Raw genomic sequence first — 18,151 nt, forward strand, 5'->3', positions numbered from 1 at the left:
CACGGTTTTTTTCCGGCAGGCCTGCCATTTGACTCTCTCCAGGTAATCGTCTTCACTCACCCAGAGGAGGATGCAATCACGCACGAACATCTCCCACCCGACAGAGACCACTCATCAGCAGAAAGGGCACACGGCAGCGGCGGGAGGGCCCGGCCATCCTCCGGCCTCAGCTCCCCAGGAATTATGCTGGACAGCAAGTTCCAGTTGCTTTCATCTCTAACAAGTAGGTGCTGGCGTGACCCCAGCTCGGGGGGCGACTGTGCAGAGGGGGAGCGAGCCCCAGGCTCTGCCACGCAGCAGCAGCCCCCTCCTGGGGTGCACCTTTCCCCACGGCTGCTCCACAGGCACCCTCTGTTTTACCTGGGACTCCTCCAGCCCGCGGGAGACTTGCCAGAATTCAGCTAAATTCTCTTTAGAAGGAGAAAAGCTCTTTTTAAAAAAAAAAAAAAATTATTTAAAGCAAAGCACTCAAAAGGTTTGAGAATAAGCAGGCTGCTTAAAACTGAAAATGGTAAGGAGGTACGGCTATTTTTAAACAGAGAGATTTGTCAATTTTGTCCTGATGATAAGAATCTCCCCCCCACCCCCAACTCCGTATACCGCTGCTTCCTGCAAGACAACAGTCTCTATGATATAAATCACAATAATGAAATCCAGATGAAAGCTGGTGTGTGCTGGTTTTGATTCATGTAACAGGATAACGGCAGCATGTTTGAACACACTGGCTCTAAGGCAGCTGTCTCATCTTGTCAGTGCCATGCCGGAGAGCTCAGCTAACTGCCCTTATTCTCAAAGAAAGGAACTGGGCAACTTTATTTTTTTCCCCTTCTCTTTTTTTTTTTTTTTTTGTCGCTGCTGCAGAAGCCCAACTTTGTGTGAGCAGTGGGATGCTGTTTGCCCAGCTGGTGCCTACAGAAATGTGTCCATGTGGGACCCTGCCCACCACAGGGGCAGCAAAAAAAAAAAAGAAAAGGAACATCCGTTGATAGGTAATTTAAAAGCAATGCTAAATTAGTGTCTGTTGAGCGATCAGATCAGTTACCCCCTTCTAACTGTTTCTGACCAGGATCCCCTCTTGCTCTCACCCTGTGGCTGGGGCGCAGCACCCACGAAGCTACAGAGAAATCCCAGTCCTGCCTGGGGTACCTCCTGTACCCCACGAACGGCTTGGCACTGAGCAGACACCCCCCGCTGCTGCTCCTGCCCACGAGGGATAGAGTGGAGGAAACCTCTGGGGTGGCCCAGTGACCCCCACGGACCAGCTGGGATCTGATGCATGAGGGCCCAGACCTAACGTCATCTTTCGCTGCCTGCTCTCTGCTCAGCGTGTACGCTTCTCTTCTCTGTTTTAGGCCATTTCATTGCGCTTGAGCTGTCTGCAAGTCCCAAACAAAGCTGCCACATTGAGGAGAAGACATAGAATCATAGAATTGTTTTTCCTGGAAAAGACCTTTAAGATCATCAAGTCCAACCATCAACCTAACATTGCCAAGTCCACCACTAAAACATGTCCTGTGCATGGTCCCATGCATCTACACATCACCTCCAGGGATGGTGACTCAAACACCTCCCTGGGCAGCCTGTTCCAATGCTTGAAAACCCTTTCAATGAAGAAATTTTTCCTGACGTCCAATCTAAACCTCCGCTGGCGCAACTTGAGGCCGTTTCCTCTTGTCCTATCCCCTCTTACTTGTGAGAAGAGACCGACCCCCACCTCGCTACAGCCTCCTTTCAGGTAGTTGTAGAGAGCGATAAGGTCTCCCCTCAGCCTCCCTTTCTCCAGGATAAACAACCCCAGCTCCCTCAGCTGCTCCTCCTAAGACCTGCGCTCCAGACCCCTCACCAGCTTCATTGCCCCTCTCTGGACACGCTCCAGAATCTCAATGTCTTTTTTGTACTGAGGGGCCCAAAACTGAACACAATACTCAAGGTGCAGCCTCACCAGTGCCCAGTACAGGGGGACGATCACTTCCCTACTCCTGCTGTCCACACTATTTCAGATACACACCAGGATGCTATTGGCCTTCTTGGCCACCTGGGCACACTGCTGGCTCATATTCAGCCAGCTATCTGTAAACAGTGTGGATTTTTGTCTGCCTGGAACAACTCTGGTATTGCCCATGTAGGCGCACCGTTCAATACCGATGCCCCAAATTTTATGAAGGGTTTGCAAATATTTCGCTAAAAGGAGCACAGCTTTTTTCTTTCCAAACCTGCTTTCTCATACATAATGCCATTCCCTAGCAGGCAGGCTCTCTGCACTCCCAGAGCTGTCAGACACACGAGCAGGGCACTGGGAACTACCAAACTGTCTCTCTCATACTCTAATCGCGAATGTTTGTAACTTCTGTCATCCAGAAACGTCTGTCTTGTTTCTCACAGCTTATTTGCACAAAACACATTTCACTTCAGCCTTCAGCAATGCTCCTTCGTGAGCCCTGTTCACGTTCTCTGTATACAAAGCTGTGTATGTATATTTTAGTTTGGCGATGGAAGTTGCGCAAGACGAATGAAAGCCTTGATATATGGTCGCTGACACATGCCTGGACAACAGGATAAATGCTTCGGCCGAAATCTGTACTCTGCACACTTTTTGCATGGCTGGCAGTTTTGAACTTGGAGGTTGCCTTGTGTGTTATTCACACGCGTTTTCAAGCAGCTGCTTTCTGATAGGAAAGCTGTATATATAGTTTCACAAATACGGGAGGAGGGAGGATGCCTGAAATGGCTGGAAAGACGGGCAAGATGAAATATTGTTGAAAATAAATCCTACTTTGGCACGCTACCAATAAAAGATGATCTAGCCTTGGATGCCTCTATCTCCCGCTTAAGAAGGATAAAATCAGAATAAAATAGGTGAATAACATGAAAGATATATATATAGGCTCTCTTCAGCTGTCACTACTGTGTACCCCTGATAAATCTACTTCACAGACAGCAGAGAGAAGACTGATACCTTTAACAGAATTTTGGCAGGCTGACGGTAAGTTCTCAACCGCAGAAGAACTGAAAAGAACTCAATGACTGCACTGCTTGGCTACCTTAACGCATACCGTAGGTCACCAGCTATGTAGCTATTAACTGTCAGTAACCCAATTCATACACTTACGGCTGAAGATGCATATGGGAAATCCTGATAGAGCAGAGGCTTAAACTGATGATGGAAAATGGGAGTGATTCCTTATCTATAATTAAATAAGGAAAATAACCCAAACAACAACAAAAAAGGAAAAGGAAGACTAAAAGAAGATGTTTCTGTTGTTAGAAAGTTACTAACGTTCAAGGGTCTTAAGCTGAAAGATTTCAAATTTCACAAAGCAAATAATCTCAAAACTGCCTCTTGGAATTGAAGTACATGGAAGGACGCCAGTTTATTTTATACGGTTAACACACTGAAATCATTCTCAATTAATGCAGCGTGTCATTGTTACAAAACAGTTGTTTATTGGAGTCTCAGCCAAATACAGCATCAAATGCATAGAGCACAGGGCTTAAATAGGAATATATATACCACCCCTGTGATCCTCTCCTCCCTGAGACTTTTGGGAACAAGGTCAGAAGCTGATTAAAAAACAGTCTGGAGATGCTTAATTTACAGCTACGGAAGCGCCTCGAAGCAGAGGGTGACGGCACCGAAGGACGCTGGCTGCAGGGGAGTACTCCTGACCTTGACGCTCCTTGTGAAAGACAGAACCAGGGAGCGAGAGACCGAAGGCGCTACATCATCCTGCAGGGCTTTTTGTTAGACTGAACGGCCAGGGCAGCAAGCAGTTCTAATTTTAAAATCCCATCGGCGGACTAATATTTAATAACGCAGCCTGGCAGCGCTAGACACCAGTGCAGCAGTACCTGGCAAACGCGGGCTGACGGCCAGCCCCGCTGTAAGAGCACTGCGGGCTTTTGCGACGCGCTTTTTTTATGAGCGGCGCGGAGATGCCAATTTATTTGGACATAATTAAACCAATACCCTGAAATCGTCGTTAAGTACCCAAACCAATTGCCAAGCGCATCCCTTGGGCGCGGATAGATGGAGTATGGCAGGGATGTTGTTACAGAAGGGTCACTCAAAGTCAAGACGCTGCCAATATGGGCTTTTCTTCTTTTGCTGCACGTTCTGGCAGTGCGCTGAAGATGCTCCTGTGTTTGTGTGTTACCAACAAAAGCAGGACAGCGGGGGCCAGCCGCATGCCCGGTGTGGGGTGAGTTTTCTCCTTCTGCAGGGAAGGAGTTTGTTTCTGCTGTGGCAAGAACGCAGGGAGGCCAGGGAGGCACCGACGAGTTTGGATGTACCCTGGTCACCACAGAAATTACTGCTCTGTCTGGTAGATAAAGGTTCCCATTCTAGAGAGATTTAAGAATCTGCAAGAATTCCTGGTTTAGCGGTATCAGCCAGGAAGACATCTGTTAACCGTGACATGATGTTTCCCTCCTCCCCCCCACCCCCAAGCACGAAATTCTTCTACCTCTTACTGTTTATATTGCGGTAGAGATTGTAGACTCTCCTACGAAGCCACCATAAAACAAAAATAATTTCTCCAGGGTAGACCAGAATTTAGATACGACTAACACAATTAACAGAAGCTGTAGAGTTTGTGTTGGGAAAGTATTGAAGCTGCTTTTTCAGAATCACCCCCTGACAGGCTGTTTGTGGGTATTACTTTTAGAAATGTGACAGGGACGTGCATACCCTTTCAAGCTAGGAACGTGGACGTAAAGAAAGACCAAACCGAAAGCACTTCTCCTTCCCCACAGCTATCTTCGAGGAGGAAGCTCAGCTACTCCTTGAAAACAGCTGAGGACTTGCAGCTAAAAATCCTCTGCAGGTCAGGACTAATTCAGCCCGGTAAAGTTACAAGACTGTTAAAATCGATGTCAGTGATGATAAACTCAGGCTCCGCAAAAACAGAGGGAACGACATGTCGCGTAGGCTGGAGTGCTGACTGCACGTATTTCAGAGGAAAATCCGAGCAGGACCACATGTTTTTCCTGCCTCATGCCTCAGGATAAAGCCTGCAGTGTTTACTGATGCAGCACTCACACAGACGGAGTTTCACCATCGGAGAAATCCTGGCCTGCGAAGCACGAGCTGGGCTCCCAGGAGTAATACGGGCGCGCGTAGCCCTGTTCCGCAGCCAGCGCCGCAGCCCAGCACTCAGCCTCGCTCATCCGCACCGCCATGTGTTCCCCTTCCTCCCGCACACCTTCCCCACATTAATTGCTCTGACATCCGTAAGGGGCTGGGGGGGATGAGGGGAGGTGGGGGGAAATATCTACAAGCTCGCAGCTGCCAAGCATTAATGCTAAATGCTGGCCAAGTAACAAAACTTTAATTACAAGCTGCAGCGCTCCGCACACAGCTCAATGTTGGGCGCTGACATCAGAGCGGCTCTCAGCTGCTCCGGCACTTGCGAGAGGCATTTAATTACTGCTATATTCCGCTCAGGACCAGAGACTGGTTTCAATCTGCGTGCAGCAGCTCTACAGCTCCACGGTCACTTGGCGGAGGTCTGTCGATACCGCGATGGCTGTGCACGGTCAGGAAAAAAAAAAAACAACGCAGGTTTCTCGCTGGCCTCAGACTGCAATTTGCTTTAATTGCAGCATACGCCGATTTTTTTATATTTGGGGAAGAAAATGACTCGAAATTACAGCCTATTATGCTCCTGTTCACGCTGATGCGAACTGCAGGGAGGGGGAACGCCAGCTGAGTCTGGAAAGTCTAATATGGATGCGAGTAAAGTCTCCTACGGAGACAATATGGCCCTATTTTCACCAGCTCGACACACAAGCCCTCCCTACCCGCAGCCCGTGTTGCAAAATCCTATTTAACCTGCAAGTTCCCGGGACACTCTGACACTATCTTTCCTCCCTGAAGGAAACACCAGCCCCTTGTGAAATCTCTCGGCCGAGCCCTGAAGAACAGCCACCCACTCTCTTGGGTTTCTTGCAAAGCTGTGCAGCTCCCGCGTGGCATCACAGCTATGCCGCCTCGACCGGGGGCCGGCAAAACCCTCGGACCTCGGACAAGAGAGCTCTTGGCACGTGCCGGTTATTCCCACCAAGAAAAGAAACACGGCACTTTATGTCCTTCAGCCTTTTCTTAGGTTAGTGCTGCCTTCACAGCGGGAGACGCAAGTGCTGCAGACCCTTGGGCAGTGCTGAAGAAGTGATGGCTGGAAGGCAAATTCAGGCAAAAAATAACCCCCAAAATGTGAAATAAGGCATTTTTCCAGACACAACAGTAATTAACTCCTAGAGAAAATGAAAAAGCAGGGAGACCCCAGCCAGCGCAGATATATTCTAGACAAATAATGACATTGATTTTAACAATTGCCCTTGAAGTCCATTTTTCACTTTTAAAGCATCTAATCATACCTCTGTGACAGTGGAAATCCCCAGCCAGCTCCTTACTGCAATAAAAGCACCTCAAAATGCTGTGGTTGACCAGCACGTGGAAAAGAAGGGCATCGAACACCCGGTCCCTGTGGGTGGAGACCTCCCCTGACCTAGTTTGGCTCTTCTGACCACATCCATCTCAACACCAAGTCGAAAAGGGATCAAAGACCTCAGGTGATCCCAGAGGACTCAGATGGCCTGGCGCACATTGGCAGCTGCGAAAGCTATGTTCACTTTGGACGCCAGTTAACAACGTCTTTCCGTTTGAGGGATGACAGTTCCCCATCCGTGACAGTAACCGTATCAAAACCTAACGAATATTTTTCCCACCCAGTTGTAGCTGCCGTGAGGGGTTGACACTTTGTGGGTTGGCAGCCAAAAAATAACTTGCCAACCCTAAAAGTAAAACTGGCTGAAAGTAAGCAGAGGACATACTGGACTTCCCACTTGAAAATTTAGCACAAACGCAGAGCTCGATTAAGCCTTTCTGTGCAACAGGCAGAACACTCTTGCCAGCAAGGAGTTAAGCTTCAGTCTACATGGAACATGTAAAATCCATTTCTTTTGAAGAAGGAGCACCCAAGAGCCCTGTTATGAAATAAAGACCAGCGTAAGGGGCAGAAAAGAACCTACAAAGACGGTGTATTTACACACGTTCGTAGTTTATTAAATCATACCTCTGTTCCAAGTTAAGTGAGGGCATGGACGACACTTTAGACCTCAGGGTTTCAAATCCTATCCTATTTCTATATAGGTAAGAGTACTAGGACACCACTTCAAAAAAAAAAAAAAAAAAAGCAGCTTTTTCCTGCTGCCTACTACTACTTTGGATGTGTAATTCAGACAGATAGGTGCTCACACACATACGACAGCACTGCATCTTGCAGGAGTCCTGCCAAAATAGCACACCAGGCTACAGACTTGGTGCAACTGAGAAAAGGCTACAGGAGTCTCTCAGCAGAGAAAACACGGAGTTAGAGCACAGATCAAGGAAGAGTTATGCGTCTGGATTGTTACGGGCTTGGATATAGTGAAAAATACACTGGCTCTCCTCATAATTGCTGCAATTAAAGGAAGGACTATCCCATGGTGAAATAAATACCTGGGAAACAAAGGCTCTACTAGACACCGAAGAGCTGTTCTAAGGAGTGAATGATAAGCATCAAAACACAATGCAGCTTCATGACTTCGGAAAAACCCTAATGGGCATCCTCCTATTTTGTAATACATGCCAATTAGAGGAAGTATAAATTTTCCTCTGAATGCGAGAGAATGAGTGCATTGTTCCAACAAGCCTTTCATCTAAAGCGTTTATGAAATACAGCGGTAATAAACGTGTTTACTTTTTTAATACCTCCACGAGTTTGTTTTTACAGGTCCCAGTAAGTAACTGTCACGTAGAACAAAGCTTTCCAAACAGCTGTTATTAGTAGATTTAAAAAAAAAATAATCTTTCTAAAATATGGCCAAATGTAACCTCAACCTTCAAAATACTGTTACCGAAACTTATCTGTGCTACACCTAATTTTGCGTATCACTTACCATATATGAAGGAAATATTAAAACCCGCTTATGTTTTCCACACGGCCATTGGGGATCATCTAAAAGATTTGGGTCGTATTCAACAAAGTCTCCAAGGTCACTACCTACAAAACAATGGTAAATTTAAGAAAAGAATTCATTACATCAAGAAATCTCTGGACTTAACAGAAGTGGCAAATGAGTTCACAGACAACGCACAAAACAATCTTCATGCAAGGTTTTTGAAAGAGTCGAAAGATTTTTCTAAATCTTGAAAACTCTAAGTATTTCAATACTAATAAAATTTGCAAAGACACAGAGGACCTACAGCTTATGAATTACCTGGTAAATGGGAATATAGGGCTTACAGAACTGTAAAATTATATGAAGCGCCACAATGACTTTTATTCCCGGCAACAAGTTTTCATCTGTTTATGTGGATGTTTTGATTTGTTTCATTAAACATGCCAAACTATCTTAAGCATATAGTGCTTTGGCTTATGTTTTGTGCCTGGTTTTGTAAACACAGCCCTTTCCAGCTGAATAAAGGTCACAAGGATGATTTACACCTTCAGCGTATGACTACTGTGTTGCCACTGTAAATTTTCCATAGCAAAGGAAGGTAACGATGAGCCTGATGCAGGAGGAACAAACAATGCTGGTGACAGGAGGAGGCACGCCGAGTGCCATCAGGGGCAGGGGAGAGGACCAGCAGCCTTGTTTACTTAACTTCCCATCATCCGCAAGCCAGCTATGCTAAATAAACATGGAATGAGCTGTTTCACCCATGACATGAGACTGTATTTTGCTTAATTTAAGCAAAAAGGGGGACTAAAACATGACATCCGTCCATCCTTCACAATAACTACCTATCGCCAGGGTACCCAAGGATATTAGAACAAGCTTCTTGAGAAGTTACCTGCATCAATGCTCCCCTGGGTGCTGTTAGCTCTTGCCAAAGAAAGGCTACGATGGCTTGCATTGCGAAATTGGGAGAAGGATGAGGTGGAGTCTATTGTGTTCCTCCGAGTTCCCAGAGCGTTGGTGGGAAATAGGAACTGTGTATAAGAAACCGTCTAAAAAGAAAGTCAGAACGGACAGACAGTTACTATCAGCCCAGCTCAGCCGCAGCGGGATGCCTTTGGCGCATCCTGATTGTAAGCAAGAGAAGCCAAATTAGCGGAGGATTTTCTGGATTTAATAGTTAGGCACAGATGAATAAACACCAGTCACCCACATTTGCTTCACTGCAGTCACTTTATCCATGCGAAAAAAAAACTTCTGCAAAGGCATTAATTCTTCAACAAAACAAACCCACAAACGCAAGCTCTAATATGCTGGATTTACAAAATCCTACTCAAGGGTCAGATTTAAAAATATGTAAATTTGGTCGGGTTGGTTTTTTTTTTTTTTCAGTGGGCCTTCTCTGTAGCAGGTTTCAGGTGCTTCTTTACTGAAACAGCATCATCCCTACGGGTCCCTCAGCACAGAGCAGCCAGAGGCAAATCACTTGAACGTTGCTAAACTTGAGCACTTTTTCCGGTATTTTTGTCCTTTAGGATTTTGTCTGGCAGAGTCTTACTGGTGTTGTAAGTGAGCTACCAGTTTACAGCAATGGTTGTGGGAGATCATTTACTACCTCCTAACACGGACTGAGTGTGAATGAACAACTTGTGACAAAATTATTTTTAGAGCGTACCAATTCTCCACTTTCATCCTTGGCCTTGCTTCTCGCAGGTTTATTTTCCAAAAATAACATTATATTGAAGAAAAAAAAAAAGAGTCTAAAGAGTCTCAGACTCCAGACTGGTTTACTAGGAGGAGGTCAGAACAGGTATCAAATAAATCATGTGAGCTTTCATTTATTTATAAGCAGACAGATTGTCTTCAGGAATTTACAGCCTGTGGTCTGGCCTGACACCTGGTTAGGTGAGCGCACCATGTGTAGCAGCATTGACCTAACGCCTTTCAATCCATAAATGGCGGCAGACTGGGTAAACTGAACTGTAAAAAGTAAATCAAGCTTTCAGAAAAAAATGTTTTAGTTTATGATTAAAATTGTCTCTCCTCTATATACTTGTTTAAAACGGATCACTTTCCCTACAGATTCGTAATTGCTTATTCTATTCAAGTGAATACACTCCTGGATTTTGAAATACTCATCAGATTTGTACTTCTGTCTTCCTGCTCTTTGGAAAATATACCGTTAAGAAAAAAATATTTTATTAAATAAAATTGAGAGCAAGCAGAATTACAGCTTACAACTCTCAACAGAAATTATTTTCAGGCCTCTGACAATATACTCTGCAGTGATACCTCCTGTTAGAGCCAGGGGAAGGCTGCGCGATTCAGCAATTCTTTACAGACTCAGATGTTGCCGCAGGCAAATTTCTTCAAGGAAACAGAGTTGTTTGCATTGACAGCTTGGTCTGAATTCCAGTTTGCACATACTGTGCTTTAACTATAGTGTTACAGTGCACGTTTTAATTTATTTTTCTATCTGTGCTTGTTACTAGTTACACATTTTTTTCCCCTTATTACAAAAATCTAACGTAGTAGTAACTGAAGCATCCCCACCTTCCCATCCGCTCCGAGCTCCACACCTTCAAGACCAATTATCTCTTTGAGACACACTCCGGTAGAATGGCACTGGCGTCCACCTTCCAGCTTCATATCCCTGGGGAACAGAAACCAGAGCAGAAACAGCTCTTAATATACATACCTGGTTTACCTTCCACCACCCAATGCTGAAATAAGGTATAGCAGCATTAATCCAAACATGCCAATGCACAGCACAGATCAGAGAACTTCTTCTACGGGCAGCACTTGTGTTGTCTAAAATACATTAAAATGCAGGTTGCACCTCATACCCCACCTATGGTGTAGAGCAAGGTTCCCCGTCATGGGGTGCCTCTGACAGAACCTGGCAGTGGGAAGGAACTGGAAGTCATATACACTTCAGGTGAGATCCAACAATGTAGCTTGAGCACTTAAGTGCCATGTATCCAGCAGACGAATGCTCCTACAGAACATACGCACGTCCCCCTACGCCGTCGGACAGAAACTGCTGAATTCAGGAGGGATTCCTGCTCCTCCAAGTGCAGGAGAGTGTCCAAAGCCCAGCGACCCTCCTGCTGGACGTGAGCAGGAGAAACCCAGCTGTCCATTGCCTTGGGATGGAAATTCGGGGATCTACTTTAGGAGGACTGACCTGTTTGCCATCTTACACTTGGAGGTAAATGAGATGCCCGAGAGAAGCAGGCTGTATCCCATGCTTTAGCCTCACAATCAAAATATGAGTGAAAATAAAAGAAAAAAAAGAGCAAATTTATGCGCCGCAAATAACAGCTGTATACAACTCCGGAGCACTTATCTCACAATATTTTCCTAGTTGAAAATTATTTCCACTGAGGTCCAAGTACGTTCTTAAACATCTGTGTGGGAGAGACACTGACACTGAGGCAGGGGGAAGCCCTGCAGGCTCTTCACCCGACTGCAGGGCTGGACTTTGTCTCTGCACACCCTGTTTCCTCGTCTTCCCTTTCCAACCTGTCACTCATGTTACTTCTCTGAAACATGGCAATCAGCAAGTCCCCAATAAATCATGTGCCCTACTGCTGGAAAAATCCAACACGTCTATCTGCTGGAAAACATACTTCTGTGACAAAGGAAAAGACTGTATCAAGTTTCTAATCCCAACAAAGCCCTCTTAGTTTCTTGACTGGGGTTCATTTAGCACAGTGTCACATCGTTATTCTTGTTTCCTGATATCGTGTTACTGAGGGGCTGGACAAATAATTATGTAAAAATAACCCTCTGTCAGAAGCATGGGATTAGCCTCTCTGCTCTTGTGCACAACGTGCTTAAAGGAACTATTTCTCATAGAGATAAATGCCAAATAGTAACCATTTCAGCAGGTCTTATCTAAGAAACAAGCAAACAATTTCAGGAAGCCCCCAACCCCAAAAATGAGAACAAAAATCTGAATTACCTGAAATAATATAAGAGCAGTTTAGTTCCCTTCCACTCAAAACCTTGCAGACACAGAGGAAGGAATAATGCCATGATGACTTTGAAAACAAGCCATGGAGAAATTTCTCCATGCAATTAACAGACAAGGATAGACAACTCTGTAATTCATAAAATGAAAATCTGGCACTCTTTGAACAGTCAGCACACCAGCTTTTAAAAACAAGAGCAGCTCTGGGGACTGAGAAGAAATCAGTGCTCTGGATGCAGGGATCGGAGTCAGCTGGCAAGCGTGAGCACACACAGGAATGATCCCTGGACATGAGCTGAAGATCGATGGGCACTGATGTCTCCATTTTCCCCATCTTCCTGATCTTTCTAAAGACTGCTCTACCGTCAGGACCCTGTGAAAAACACCGCAGTTACTACCCCTCATCCTGAGTAGCAAGGGTTACTTAGGGCCTCCTGCTCCTCTACATATGCTCTGTGTTTCTAGGTAGTACACGATTGCTTGTGTTGTAAAAGAGAGTAATAAAATATTACTGTTTGGAGAGAAATGTGTTCACAAAACAGAGAACTAAACTTCCTCTCTAGAGGGAAATAATCTGAACTAAACAACGTGCAGTTTCTTATTAATGTATAAATGGAAAGGCTCATCCTAGCTTACGCACATCCTCCTCTCACTGGTAAAAGATCTCAGTGAACACTTAATAGGAAATTAGAGCCCCTAAGTGACTCTACCTTATCCTTCTTGAGTTTCTTCTTACTAAAACCAACATCAAGCTAGTCATGTCTTTGTAGGACAATCCTTCATTTTTCCCTCCCTCCCTCCTATTACAGACAAATAAGTTCACAAATGCCCCAGCAAGCCCAAGGGCTGCCACCTTGCTGCTGGGAGAGCCCCAGCACAGCTTCTTCCTCCCCACACCCCTAAAATCCCAAGTGCAATTAGGAAAGACCTGGGGGATGCCTGCGCTTTGCCCTCCGCAAACAAATCATGCCTGGGGAACAGTCAGGATGGTTGTCTGGGTACAGCCACCGCACCAGTGCTACCAACCACTGCCACCAAGTTCTTCAGGACACACGTCCTCTTGTGGCACGACGGTCAATGGGCTACACCAGGCAGAAGCATATGGAGGACAGGCACTTTATATAAAAAGAAATAAATCAAGCCTTCGCTGTGTTTAAGTTATTTAGATTACCAATGGGACCGAGGAACTGCACAAACCAATGTCCCATAGTAAAGGTGCTTACAAAATGCAGAGGAGGAAACATGGTCCTCGCCAAAGAGGCTTTTAAGTGAAGAAAACTTCCTTCCTCCTCTTCCTCATTTTTGATTTTCCTGTTTTATTTTCCAAAAGTGCTTTTTCAAAAAGTTTTCAAGGGATTTGAGCAGACAGCGAAAAGCAAAAATAAATCACGTGAGCTTAATCTTACTACCTTTACTTTATTTGAGCAGGGAAAGCTTGAGGAAATGTGAAGATCAGGGACAATATTTCTTTAGGAGGCAAAAAACCAGATCCCAGTTTTTGACGAAGTTTGGTAAGTTACCCTGATTTACACTAATGTCAAGCTCTAGATATTCTATTTGTGCATGCCATTTCCACAAAGCTGAGCAGTGTTACAAACTACACACAAAACTAAGCATATTGTTTTAGTTATCCAACACTGCAGAAAAAAAAAAATCGACAGTTTTTCCACTTAAAAAGAGTTGACAGATTTTCTTGGAACAGTACCAGGTGACTTGGGATCCTAAATTTGTTGTGGGACAGTGAAAAGTTTTACTGAGCAGGTAGATAAGAATCAAAACAGGAAATCTCACCCTATCTTTTATTAGTCAGGCCAGGATTAACAGAATATAAATTGGATGTTATTACCTCTGGAAGATGTAACATTTCTTTAATGAATCAAATGTTACGCTTTGACGTGATCTACAAAGCCCCATGCAAGACTCCTGCTGGGCACTTGCTCTTTAAATGACAGCAACAGTTGAACACTTTAACCTGTGAATAATTTAGGAGTCCATTAAATATTAAATAGATTTCTAGATACATGAAAAAGCCTTCTGCTTATTGCAAAAAGGAATCTGATAATTGTTATTTAGAGATGTAAGCCTTTTGTGTCTATATTTTACGCTTAGCGATTCCTGACTGTTAAAATTTATTCTAAAAGCAAAGGCGGCTCATGAGGCATCAAGAAAAGATACTGTTCTTATCCATCACTGTAAATAATTTCTACTCGTCGTCTCTGTTTATAGGGACAAGAACAATGACAACTTTGGAAAAGACGTGCTGCCAGCCAGTCCACCAGCAGATCTCCCGCTGCCTGAGACTGCTTGCTTTAATTGATTGTGAGCTTTCAGATCCTAATTGCCATTAGTGTTGCTAGAACAACAACTCCAGAGGCAATTTGCAGGGAGAGAAGGTGGAAAAACTCCTGGAAAGATGACTCTAATGGGCCAGTATCCTTTTTTTCTCTCCAAACATATTTAGGTGTGAGCACGTCAGCTCTTGTCCTGATGTTTTGCCCAACACCAAATAAACGTTCAAAATTTAAACCTATTAGCTTTTGGAGATTCATTACTTAATTTCAATCTAAGGGAACAGGGCAACTCACAAAAATGAGCAACGGTGGCTCTAGAAATTTCACACATGAGATGCTTAGTTTTGAAACGTCCTGTTGTGGGGAAAAAAAGCCCCCAGATTTATGTGTCTTTCTGTAAAGCTAATACGCGCTTGCTTTTGGTTTTCTGTTCAATTTGAGAGAAGCAGGGAAAATGGGCAATGGTAAAGAAAAGCAGGAATACTTCAGTTTCCCTATTATCGACTAAAACCAGATAGTTATTATTCCCCAGGCCTACAGAATGATAAGTGCTCAGGAAAAGCACTCGAGATTGATGACTTAATCAAAACTGCCTTGTGCACAAAAATCTGTTGGGAAAGAATAGCGAGGAAGCTGGTGACAAACCCGAGGGATGTAACAGAGTACCCTGCTTTGCTGCGTGCTTACTGCTACTATCCTTATGCCAATTTAGATGCTCTCATTTCTGCAAATATTCCCGTTTTCCACACTCACTGCAATGCTCGTTACTCGACCTGCCAAATAACTGACAGCGGGGGTGCGGTGTGCAAGACAACCTCACCTAAATGCTTCTTTTTGCCTCATTTTGAAAACGACTTTCTTACCAAGTTTAAACACCGAAGACGAACAAAGATTTCAGAGTTTCGGTAACGAAGGCCCTTCGTAACGCCTGCTCTATGGACTCATCGATCGTTGTGGCTACATATTATTTGGGGTGATGGTATTGTATTGGAAACCTCTTGCTCTCAGCATCACTGAACATTGAGCATTTAGTTAAATTCAAAGTTAAATTCAGCAGTGATTTATCTTTAGAAACCGGATGAAGCTGGTTTGTAGCTTTTCTGAGAAGGACGCAAATTCATTTTATCTAACGACTTCCTGCTTTATTTCAGAAGAACGGTCCGTTTCCTGGGCTTCAATCCATTTGATTATCCATATTGCATTATTTCCCTTAACTGGAGGCAAGTTTAGTCAGATGAATACCTATATTCTTGTCAAGACAGCAATATGCAGCAGCCCTGCCTGCTGCAGGTAAGTTTCTAAGCACTTAATGAATTCAATGCCATGAAGAATAAAAGACGAGGTGAATCGGCCGGTTTTATAAGGCCATGCACTATCTGATGCTCTGGGTTTCCTGTCCCGTAGCTGATCACCTCCAGCCCCAGTGGCAGTCGGTCACTGCCAGCCCAGCGGCTGAGAGTCGAATGTAAGACCAGCTGTGTCGCAGTGCTACATCCACGCGACACCGCCAGCTCTCCTCCTCACCCGTGTCCTCTAGATTTGTCTTCTGGGCAGGACTTCGCAGGAACTTGGGAGCTCTTAAAAGGTTCTTACAACATCACAAAATAAAGTTATCATCAGAATAGGTATGACTTCAATCTGTGAGTGTTTTTGCCATTAACAAAAACAAGCCTAAAAAGTCCCTTTTCAAAAACATGTTTTTAAATTATGAATCATAATGATGCATGCTGAAGTAAAAAAAAACAAAACACAACACAACTATAAACCCAGCTGACTGCACTTTGCTGGAGGGAAAGACAATATGGTACCTTCCTCTTCCTCCTCCTCCTCCTTTATGACACCTCTAACAGTGACAGGCATACATACATTGCCATCGCCTATTTTGAAAATGCTTTGGCACCTTAAAATACCAACGAGAACTGGATTGCTCTCAGATGGCTGCAAGCATACTTAGAGCCTTTCTGCAGGCCACCATGTCCTGCAAACCACATGGAGTGACTCCGACAACATCCATGAGTATTGTCAGTGTTGCACTGTCCCCTTGGAAGTTGAAGAAGAAGTGGTGCGCAGGGAAGCTCCAAGAGCAGGTCAGCAATGCAGAATGGGTTCCCTTCTTCCCCTGCCCAGGAAATCTGCCTTTTCCAGGGTAGGTACCTGGAGGCAGAGCTGAACCTGGTCCTTCTCTATCCCAGGTGGGGTCACACAGAGCGTCCTTGCACTGACCGTGCTGGGGAGCTGGGTGGGAGAAACCTGCCGGCACGTTCCCTCTGCTGACTGCAAGGGAGAGCCTGGCCATAACAGTTCCTCTCTGGGGACATGCGCAGTGACCCTAGCACCCGGAGCATGACCTGCCTAATGGCTAAATCTGCTGTGTCTGATCCCCAGCTCCTGTCTCAAGGGGCTGAAATCCAATCCATCTCAAACTGTCTGGAGCCCACCTCCAAATGGAGTTAATTCCTTCAAGTCTTGTCTAATCCATCTGCAAACGTCTCCTCCACTCTTCGGTCTGTCATGACACGAATCCCCTCTGAGGCTCTCTGAGCAGCGCAGCGTGCATGTGTACCTGCACGTGCTGAGTGTGTGTGTGATGGGGCAGCTATTTGCTAGTGATTCGAGGCATCTCCTGTCCTGGAAGAGGAACGGCACCAAGGCCCAACTCCACTTGCCGCGAGCTTCCACTGTGACAACCTTTGACAAAGGAGGTGTGCGCCACAGCAGCTCAGGGGCTGCACCAGGCACACCTCTCACCACCGTCACTACCTCCCGTTTTCTGCCCATCTGCAGAGATAGATGGGGATTGATTCTCATCTCCTGCAAGAAAGATACAAAGTGGATGCTGAGCGAGAAATCCAGTCTCGATATCCTTCACAAAGTAGCTCTTCCATCTCTTGGAGTATTATATTTAAATAAGAAAGAGGAACAGGAACTTGAAGAATAGTATTAGCATAACATTACATATGATGCTTCAAATTTGTAGGTATTATTGAAGAATACTGGGGTGTCAATGTGATCCATAGTATAACATCAGTGAGTGGTGAGAAAGGAGAGAGAAACAATTTTTATAAAGCACAGGTATCTCTCCACAACGGTAAAAAAGGTTCAGTAGTCACTGCTGCATCTCCTCATGTATGTGTTTTGTTTGTAAACCTTACTGCAAAATCTCTATGTGGTAACAGCATGCATGTTTCACAGGTGAGCAAGATTTTGTTCAGCAGAAAAATTCAGATCATGAATACCCTTTAGCCATGAAGATTTCCAATACATTGAAAAAAGGAGTAACAACCGCACAACCGATCCTCTAGTACCAGCACTAGCACTTGAATTGTCTCACCTCTAACCTTGGTATCACCCAATGACTTTGTACTTCACAACATTATCAGTGTTGCTGGATGATGTTGGTGCTGCAGATCTGCAGATCAGCCTGCAATGATGACGAGAGTTTGCGTGTGTGTCTGTTAATTTAATAACAGAGGCAATAACACTGTTACAGTGCTCTCAGGACAGGGCAACCCTCTCATCACTGCCCTTGGCCACCACTAAACCCTGAATGGGGTCTGATGACTTTGGGCTGTGGCATCGTAGGATGCTGGGGGCCAAGGGAAGCCAGCAGGAGAGGTGCTCAGCGTGCCTTTCAGCTCCTGACTTGCGGTATAGCCATCCTTACATGGCTTTCACCTGGCTATGTCTGCTCTCACAGATGCTCCGCTGGTCTAGATGGGGGAAGAAAAGCAAGCTCCAGTCCTGCCCATTACCCTACTCTTGGCCATGGAAACAGGTGAAGCCGTGCCTATCTTCACGCCACCAGCAAAGATGCCGGCAACCTTAATGTAGCCAGACCCAGAGAAGAGAATTTATGGTCCAGACCCACAAAAGTACCTGCCTCTGAGTGACTCCAAGAGGAGAAAACACACGTCAAAACCTTTGTCAATTTAGTTTTAATTCT

At 45.0% G+C, this 18,151-nt stretch overlaps 1 protein-coding gene across 2 annotated transcripts in view; it reads right to left on the reverse strand.

The window, feature by feature from the left end:
- The window catches only part of CABLES1 (Cdk5 and Abl enzyme substrate 1), a 76,784-nt gene that overhangs the window by 9,582 nt on the left and 49,051 nt on the right, over positions 1-18,151 (reverse strand). For both annotated transcript variants that reach the window (XM_054190756.1, XM_054190755.1), the window contains 3 exons: positions 10,495-10,594; positions 8,837-8,993; positions 7,939-8,042 (listed from right to left, as the gene is read on the reverse strand). In XM_054190756.1, the coding sequence (XP_054046731.1) occupies positions 7,939-8,042; positions 8,837-8,993; positions 10,495-10,594 (361 nt within the window). The remainder of the gene's footprint in view (positions 1-7,938; positions 8,043-8,836; positions 8,994-10,494; positions 10,595-18,151) is intronic.

Source organism: Rissa tridactyla, chromosome 2 (assembly GCF_028500815.1).
Source record: "Rissa tridactyla isolate bRisTri1 chromosome 2, bRisTri1.patW.cur.20221130, whole genome shotgun sequence".
Classification (NCBI taxonomy): Eukaryota; Metazoa; Chordata; class Aves; order Charadriiformes; family Laridae; genus Rissa; species Rissa tridactyla.